Source organism: Penaeus japonicus, unplaced genomic scaffold, assembly GCF_977035675.1.
Source record: "Penaeus japonicus unplaced genomic scaffold, GWHDUDI00000001_assembly GWHDUDI00000020, whole genome shotgun sequence".
Lineage (NCBI taxonomy): Eukaryota > Metazoa > Arthropoda > Malacostraca > Decapoda > Penaeidae > Penaeus > Penaeus japonicus.
This window is the reverse complement of record NW_028234422.1, coordinates 23013366-23023365: the sequence shown is the minus strand read 5'-3', so window position 1 is coordinate 23023365 and position 10000 is coordinate 23013366. Positions and strand designations below refer to the sequence as shown.

The 10000-nt window shown below is 38.3% G+C and overlaps 2 protein-coding genes across 2 annotated transcripts in view; one reads left to right on the top strand and one right to left on the bottom strand.

Moving 5' to 3' along the window:
• Positions 1-10000, top strand: part of LOC122264213 (uncharacterized) — a 35208-nt gene that overhangs the window by 13150 nt on the left and 12058 nt on the right. The window lies entirely within an intron of this gene.
• Positions 6158-10000, bottom strand: part of LOC122264215 (peroxidasin homolog) — a 7906-nt gene continuing 4063 nt past the window's right edge. The window contains exons 5-9 of the mRNA XM_086548486.1: positions 7867-8022; positions 7615-7761; positions 7310-7477; positions 7042-7200; positions 6158-6513 (exon numbers count right to left, since the gene is read on the bottom strand). Coding sequence (XP_086404612.1) covers positions 6338-6513; positions 7042-7200; positions 7310-7477; positions 7615-7761; positions 7867-8022 — 806 coding nt within the window. The 3' untranslated portion in view covers positions 6158-6337. The remainder of the gene's footprint in view (positions 6514-7041; positions 7201-7309; positions 7478-7614; positions 7762-7866; positions 8023-10000) is intronic.

Sequence of the window (10000 nt, the reverse complement as noted above, 5' to 3'; positions counted from 1 at the left end):
TTAATCACATTCTTTCTCTCTTTCTCTCTCATTAGAAACAGAGTGAGCGTGAAAATGAAGGTATTCCTGGGGGCGTAAGTGTAGAATGGGAATAACGAAGGATAGTGTGACTATATGAGCAGTAAATGGAGCTGGATGTATCTTTGTGTGCACATTAATGTGAAAATACAACAGAACTTGGAGTTAACTGTGAGTCTTATGACGGTCACGCAGTTTGTATTTCTTTTTATCTTTGGACACCACAATCATAAAAAGCTTTCTACAAGACCACTACCATTTTTTTGTTTCATAAATATCATAGCATTTTAGCTTTTATATGAATAAGGTAGACTTTATGTATATATATATATATATATATATATATATATATATATATACATATATGTGTGTATATATATGTATATATATACATATATGTATATATATTTATATATATATATATATATATATATATATTATATATATATATATATACATTTATAAATATATATATATACCTATATATATATATACATATATATATGTATATGTATATATATATATATATATATATATATATATATATATATATATATATATATATATATATATGTGTAAGATAATCCCCTGGCTACCTCATACTATACATCAAATCCCAAGAGCCTGTTTATGAGACCATTAAGTGAATGGCTATTACAACGTAAAATAACATATCATGTGGTCACCCACTATGCTCTCTGGACACTCGAGTATTGTAGCTGCAACGAAGGCTAAGCTTTGTTATTTTTTCCATCAAACACCCGTAGAATGGTGAAACCTTGACCCGTGTTTCACTTGCGAACGCTGGAAACTCATTATTGACGAATAAACTAATGGCGTTGAATATAACACAAAGAAGTGGGACACTACGGGTGTAAAACAGTTTTCTGATTACAGATATTTGCAATTTTACAGCCTTTCACTTGACACAAAATTCCGGCTTTCAGAACATGGCTTGCGCATTAGAAATAGATCACTTCACGATCAAGATGTGTATGCATACACAATATAAGCTATGACTACTTATTCCCATTGTTTGCTTATGCTGTCTCTTCCGTTATTTCTATTGTCACGGTTCTTTATCAAAGGCCACCTACTAAATTTGCCTTGATGTTTCTTCTACATTGTTAATAGTCATGTCTTATGAATGTCAGGCACTTATCGGTGTTACTTATGGCAGCCTTTTCTTATCTCCTTTGTCTAAGGTCATCTTTTGTATGACTTCCATTGTTATTTGTGGGATATGGCTTCTGCGTTGGCTATAATCCCATCTTTTGTTACGAACACAAGATTAGCCCCTGTGTTGCTTCTCCTCACTTTTTCGCCATGTCGCTTGCTATGCTTATTTTCCCATGTACATAAGGTGGCATGGCAGGTCGGTGTACGTTCACATCAGTCGGTAAACAGACATGTATTGACAGAATGATAGAGAATGCAATGTTGCCATATCTTTCTTCGCTAGTATTACCTTTTCTCAAATCACATTAAAAGATATCATGACGGCATAGCTTAAGAAGGACCATTGGCCTGCAATAAAGCTGCCACATTCACATCTTTTGAAATATTTAATGTTAGCAATTGACAAGGTCCATATAGTGAACCGCGAATCACGCACACCACCACTCCTTTATGCGAGGGAAATGTATTGTGTATGGCCTACGTCGGTCAGAAATGTGGTTATGATGATTGAAAACCGCAGCGAGATATATATATATATATATATATATATATATATATTATATATATATATATATATATAAGAGAGAGAGAGAGAGAGAGAGAGAGAAGAGAGAGAGAGAGAGAGAGAGAGAGAGGGAATGTATATATATATATAAATATATATGTATATATATATATTATATATATATATATATATATATATATACATACACACACACACACACACACACACACACACACACACACACACACACACACATATATATATATATATATATATATATATATATATATATATATATATATATATATAGAGAGAGAGAGAGAGAGAGAGAGAGAGAGAGAGAGAGAGAGAGAGAGATCATGAGTAGGTGAGAGTGAGAGGGTAAGGGTGAGTGAGAGAGAGATTGAATGTTTGATTCTACATTGGCTGTTTATATCCGCACATTCAATATATATATATATATATATATATATATATATATATATATATATATATATATATATATATATATGAGACAGAGACAAAAACAGAGACAGAGACAGAAACTGAGACAGAGACCGAGACTGAGACAGACACTGAGATAGAGACTGAGACAAGGGCAGAGACTAAAACTGAGACAATGACTGAGACAGAATGAAACTGAAACTGAGACAGAGATGGAGACAGAGACAGAGACTGAGACAGAGTCATAGAGAGAGACTGAGCCAGATAGAAACAGAGACTGAGACAGAGACAGACGCAGAGGCAGAGAAAGAGACAGAGGCAGAGAAAGAGACAGAGACTGAGACAGAGACAGAGGCAAGGGCAAAGAAAGAGACAGAGCCTGAGACAGAGATTGATACAGAGATAAAAACAGAGACTGTGATAGAGACAGACAGAGACTGAGACAGAGACAGACAGAGACAGAGACTGAGACAGAGATAGAGATTGAGACAGAGACAGTGACAAAGAATGAGACATAAACAGAGACTGAGACAGAGACAGAAATTAAGACAGAGACTGAGACTGACACAGAGACAGGGATAGAGACAGAGACATAGACAGAGACAGTGACAGAGAGTGAGACTGAGACAGAGCCAGAGACAGAGGCAGAGACAGAGACTGAAACAGATAGAAACAGAGACAAAAACAGAGACAGAGACATAGGAAGAGACAGAGAGTGAGACTGAGACAGAGCCAAAGACAGAGGCAGAGACTGAGACAGAGAGTGAGACAGATACTGAGACAGAGACTGAAACTAAGACAGAGACTGAGACTGAGACTGAGATTGAGACAGATACTGAGACAGAGATAGAGATTGAGACAGAGGCAGAAATTGAGACAGAGACTGAGACTGAGACAGAGATAGAGACAGAGATAGAGATTGTGACAAAGACTGAGATATAGAGACATAGACAGAGAGTGAGACTGAGACAGAGCCAGAGATAGAGTCAGATAAAGAAACAGAGACTGAAACTGAGACAGAGACAGAGATAGAAACAGAGACTGAGACAGAAACAGAGACTGAGACAGAGACTGAAACTGAGACAAAGACAGAAACAGAGATAGAAACAGAGGCAGAGGCAGAGAAAGAGACAGAGACAGAGGCAGAGAAATAGGCAGAGACTGAGACAGAAACAGAGACAGAGACTGAGACAAAGGCAGAGGCAGAGGAAGAGACAGAGACTGAGACTGAGACAGAGACAAAGGCAGAGAAAGAGACAGAGACAGAGACAGAGAAAGAGACAGAGACTGAGACAGAGACTGAGATAGAGGCAGAGAAAGAGACAGAGGCAGAGACAGAGATAGAGGCAGAGACAGAGAAAGAGACAGAGACTGAGACAGAGAGAAACAGAAACAAAAACAGACAGAGACAGAGACAGAGGCAGAGAAAGAGACAGAGACTGAGACAGAGACAGAGACATAGATTGAGACAGAGACTGAAACTGAAACAGAGACTGAGACAGAGAGAAACACAGACAAAAACAGACAGAGACTGAGACAGAGACATACGCAGAGATAGAGAGTGAGACTGAGACAGAGCCAAAGACAGAGGCAGAGACAGAGACTGAGACAGAAACTGAGACTGAGACAGAGACAGAAATTGAGACAGAAACTGAGACTGAGACAGAGACAGAGACAGGGATAGAGACAGAGATAGAGATTGAGACAGTGACAGAGACATAGGCGGAGACATAGACAGAGAGTGAGACTGAGACAGAGCCAGAGACAGAGGCAGAGACAGATAGAAACAGAGACAAAAACAGAGACAGAGACATAGGCAGAGAGTGAGACAGATAGTGAGACAGATAGTGAGACAGATACTGAGACAGAGACTAAAACTAAGACAGAGACAGAGATAGAGACTGAGACTGAGACTGAGATTGAGACAATTGCTGAGACAGAGATAGAGATTGAGATAGAGGCAGAAATTGAGACAGCGACTGTGACTGAGACAGAGATAGAGACAGAGATAGAAACTGCGACAGTGACAAAGACTGAGACATAGACAGAGAGTGAGACTGAGACTGAGCCAGAGACAGAGGCAGATAAAGAGACAGAGACTGAAACTGAGACATAGACTGAGACAGAAACAGAGATAGAAACAGAGGCAGAGGCAGAGAAAGAGGCAGAGACAGAGACAGAGAGAGAGACAGAGACTGAAACTGAGACAGAGACTGAGACAGAAACAGAGATAGAAACAGAGGCAGAGGCAGAGAAAGAGACAGAGACAGAGAAAGAGGCAGAGACAGAGACAGAGAGAGAGACAGAGACTGAGACAGAGGCAGAGAAAGAGACAGAGACTGAGACAGAGAATGAGACAGAGATAGAAGCAGAGACAGAGACAGAGGCAGAGACAGAGACAGAGAAAGAGACAGAGACTGAGACAGAGACAGAGAAAGAGACAGAGACAGAGACTGAGACAGAGACTGAGACAGAGGCAGAGGCAGAGACTGAGACAGAGATAGAGATTGAGACAGAGACAGTGACAAAGAATGAGACATAAACAGAGACTGAGACAGAGACAGAAATTGAGACAGAGACTGAGACTGAGACAGAGACAGGAATAGAGACAGAGATAGAGATTGAGACAGTGACAGAGACTGAGACATACAGAGACATAGATAGAGAGTGAGACTGAGACAGAGCTAGAGACAGGGGCAGATAAAGAGACAGAGACTGAGACAGAGACAGAGACTGAGACTGAGACAGAGACTGAAACTGAGATAGAAACAGAGACTGAGACAGAGACTGAAACTGAGATAGAAACAGAGACCAAGACAGAGACAGAGAGACAGAGACTGAGACAGATACTGAGAGAGATTGAGACAGAGACTGAACCTGAGACAGAGCCTGAAACTAAGACAGAGACTGAGAGTGAGACTGAGACAGAGATTGAGACAGATACTGAGACAGAGATAGAGATAGAGACAGAGATAGAGATTGAGACAGTGACAAAGACTGATACATAGACAGAGAGTGAGACTGAGACAGAGCCAGAGACAGAGGCAGATAAAGAGACAGAGACTGAAACAGAGATTGAAACAGAGACTGAAACTGAGACAGAGACAGAGATTGAGACAGTGACAGAGACTGAGACATAGACAGAGACATGGACAAAGAGTGAGACTGAGACATAGACAGAGACATGGACAAAGAGTGAGACTGAGACAGAACCAGAGACAGAGGCAGAGGTAGAGAAAGAGACAGAGTCAAGAATGAGGTTATGATAGATTTACAAATGTAAGTATATCACACCAATATACTTAAATGCTGAGCACATTGTATCAGTCGTTTTCACTGATGAGTTTCGTAATATTATTTGTAATGTATTTATGTATATATATATATATATATATATATATATATATATATATATATATGTGTGTGTGTGTGTGTGTGTGTGTGTGTGTGTGTGTGTGTATGTGTATTTATGTATATACATATGTATATACATATACATATATATATATATATATATATATATATATATATATATATACATATACATATATACTTATATATTTATTTATATATATATATATATATACATATATATATATATATATACATATATATATATGTGTGTGTGTGTGTGTGTGTGTGTGTGTGTGTGTGTGTGTATGCAAACCTCCTTCACCCAGTGGAGATGGGAAGGTGGAGTGGATGCGCTCTTGTTACTGGTCTTGATATAATTATCTCCAAATACTTTGTCTGATTAGTTTCATTCAGGCAGTGTCTTTTTTTTCTAAATACTGATTGCAGCTCTGGTCCAAGTCGAGATGACCAGGTGCGTTTTCCTCCTTCAGACAAAAAGCACCTACCTGTCAAACAATGTACTTACAGAAACCGATTTCCAGGTTATTGCTTCGGAAGGACAGAAATTCGTCATAATAACAGATTTTCATCCCGGACAAGGCTTCAGTTTCTGATTAGGATACATATATGCAAAACATAGACCTTGTCACATGCAATAAAAGCTTTATTAGACATTCCTAGAGAATACAATTGCTTACAGGAGAATGGTCTTCTTAAAACCTGAGAATTAGATAGAAAGGCGTTTTCCTTCACTAAAAAGTGTGTGCTGTCAGACCTTGAGATGCAGAGATCTATGCTCTAAGTATGGCTAGACAATCGGAGTGCGATATCACGAACCTAATCAAGAAATTCAGCTGTCCCATCAAGCGTGAAGCTCAGTGTTCCGGAATCTTCCTTTTCCTCTTGACCGCGCACCGCGACGCACTTGTAGCGGCCTGAGTCACTCACTCTGAGGTTGGAGATCCGCAGAATGGAGACCACTTGCACCTTGAAGGATCGCTGCAACACGTCCTCTGAGGATATACGGGAATCCAGTTACACGCATACACACACAGACACATAAACACACACAAACACACACAAAGACAGACACACACAAACAAACAAACAAACAGACACACACACACATATATGTTTACATACATATGTATATATATATATATATATATATATATATATATATATATATATATATATATATACACACATGCATATATATATATATATATATATATATATATATATATATATATATATATATATATATATATATATGTGTGTGTGTGTGTGTGTGTGTGTGTGTGTGCATATATATATATATATATATATATATATATATATATATATATATATATATATATATATATATATATATATATATATATATGTGTATGTGTATACACACACACACACACACACACACACACACACACACACACACACACACACACACACACACACACATATATATATATATATATATATATATATATATATATATATATAAATTTATACACACACACACAGACACACACACGCACCTTTTATTTGGTACTTCTCCGACTGCTGGATGGGCGTGTCGTCCTTCATCCACCTGACCCTCGGCTTGTCCGGGTAGGAGCCTCCTGTGCAGTGCAGCTCCACCACGGAGTCGTAAGGGAAGTGGCCATAAGGAGGCGTGATGTCCACCTCCAGCGGCGCTTCAAGGGTGAATCAAACAACATATATATGTACATGTATATACAGAGAGTAAGGGAGTACATGTAATTGCGATTGATTTGATTTACGTTGATTTAAGTCATAAAGTACCTTTCGCGTCTGTCATGAGGTGCTGTCCCCATGGTGGCAAAATTCCCGTCATAGTGCATGTGCGGCAACAGTATTTTGCAACGTATTCCTGGTAGTTACATCTCGTATAGTCTTTTGAACAGTCTTTCGAGTCAGCGATATCGGTGCAGTTCGGGTGAATAACAGCATCTGTCAGAAAATAATTGTTGAATTAGAATGCATTGAAACTTGCACTTTTAGTATATCTCACATGATCTTTTGAACACATATGATTCCATTCTTCCAATGAGTTAATCACAGATTCAAATAGTCCGCGGTATTTTTACCTGACACAAATATCTTCTTGCTACTGCGCGCGATTCCCTCTTCGTTCGAGGCCCGGCAGACATAGTGACCGGTATCCTTCTTCTGAGCATCAACGATTGTGAGTCTGCTGCGCAACACTTCGAAGGTGTTTTCCTTCATTTTCCTCTCTGTTGAAGCATCCATGCATATCATCGGTTCGAGTAAGTAAAGAATATGTCTGAGATGTAAAGGACTTTCAAATTACAGGTCAAAGAAAGGAGTAATAAACTGACCAACTAATTTAAACTTCTCGGATTGAGAAATTGGCTCTTCTTCGTTGTACCAGGAGATGGTTGACGGCAGGTAGGACTTGACTTGACAGTTGAGGGTTATATCATTCCCGACAGGATATGTAATAACTTCTGTTGTGATCTCCGCTTGCACGGGAACTGAAGCCGAGGGAGGGACAACATAGGTAACCAAACCAAAGAGGAAAAAGGAAAAAGAGAGAGATAAAAAAAGATAAAACTTTGAGACATGCAGCACTTGTCGTAAGTTCTCAATCCTGCAAAAGCTCAATAGAGCTACAACATATATTTTTGTCTGAAATATTGTTCTAAGTATTCTAATAAACGTATTGATAGGTAAGGATTGTTTTTTTTTCATAATTTCTATTATTGTTAAATAACGTAATATCTTTAATATTCATATTATAATAAGTATGCTTCCTAGTTTCAAAATAAGATCAATTTAAACTCTCTAGAACATATAGTAAATTTGCTAAAAGGGTATATATATAAGAAAAAAACTTGCGTTTTGCCGTATTATCCAGATGTCTTCGATACTTCAAAGGGCTCGCGCCTTAATTGAAAATACAGCAGCAAAGATAACACGGTTGTCACTGAGTTACCTTAGATTCTAGGCACCCTTATCTCAATTGGGATTATTGCTTCTGAGCTTTTATTACAATTAATGAAAGTGAATTTTGTGTTACAAATAGCCTGCACTTCCAGTACCTGTACCTGAAAAGATCCCCAAAATGGCCGACCCAAACGACTAGCATGCAAGGCTCCTGAAAGTTCTCTTTGTGAAAGAATGTTGACCCATTTGTTATCAAGAAGGGGGGTTGAAATTTTGATTTTGTAGGGAAACAGCCAGAAGGTGATCTTGAAAATTAATTGTATAACCAAACCACACTGGAATGTGCAAACAAAAAGCGATTGTGCCTTGCGATTTGCTTCAAGGGAAAATTTTCCCAAATTAGGTCAAAATCGGATATGAACTTGTCCAAGTGCAACCTTATATTTCAGTGCGATGTAACAGATGCCCAAAATTTGGACACATGCTTATAAATCAGTCGACACTTCTGAATGTAGTAGTCTAGAGAAGAAGTTCGAGACATTGGCATGCATGAGAGAACATGGTGGCAATGACTGTAAAGCCAAGGCGTAGTTAAAAGCTTGAAAACAGCCTGATACTTCCTGTACTGCAGAAGCATCTAACATTACTCCGTGTGCATGTAATGTTAGTCGAAAGTTAACAGCAAGGGATAAAGGAAATGTTGACTATCATTTATATCCTAGATCATGAAATTGGTGTTCCATGTGAAATCGCCAACTTCACCCTAGTTGGTAATTGGCTACCATTAGCCAGGGCCATGGTACCGGAGGAGGCGGATGTACGGCGGCGGTTCAGCGAGATCCCTATATAGCATATATATATATAGCATATATATATATATATATAATTTATTTATATATATATATATATATATATATATATATATATATATATATATATATATATATATATATACAGTATACACAAACACTGTGGGCTCCGAGACTAGTGTATGTGTGGGATTGGGTATATAGTCAGCTGAATACCATTTAACCCAATGATGATAGTGTGTCACACCCGTGTGACACGGCTAAATGCCTGATGACGGGGTGACACACCAGTGTGACGTTCCCGATGCAATATTGCATTGGCCCGGCGTAGGGGGCCCGTCGGGATTACCGAATCATCTACATTGGTTCTCATTGTCGAACCTTCTTAAAAGTCTTTGATGAATCATTAGATTTTGCATTATCTACGACCTTATGATGTATCAGTTCACTTAAAGCTATAAAATCGTAAGAAATCTACGGTACAGGGAAATATCAGTCGTACAATACATAGTTCCATCAAATCTATCAAGCTAATATGGTTGATTGGACACTGGAATCTATACAGGGAACAGGCTGATCTTGTAGCCGTGTCCACTGGTTCTCAGATTTGCTGTCTCCATTGTTACAGCAAAAATATGTAACATATCCTGGTGTGAATGGACCACTCTAACTTACACAATAAAGTTAAACAAAATATTCAACAGTAGGACACATTCCACAGAAAAAAATAGAAGGGAGATGGTGTTGATAGCCCTCA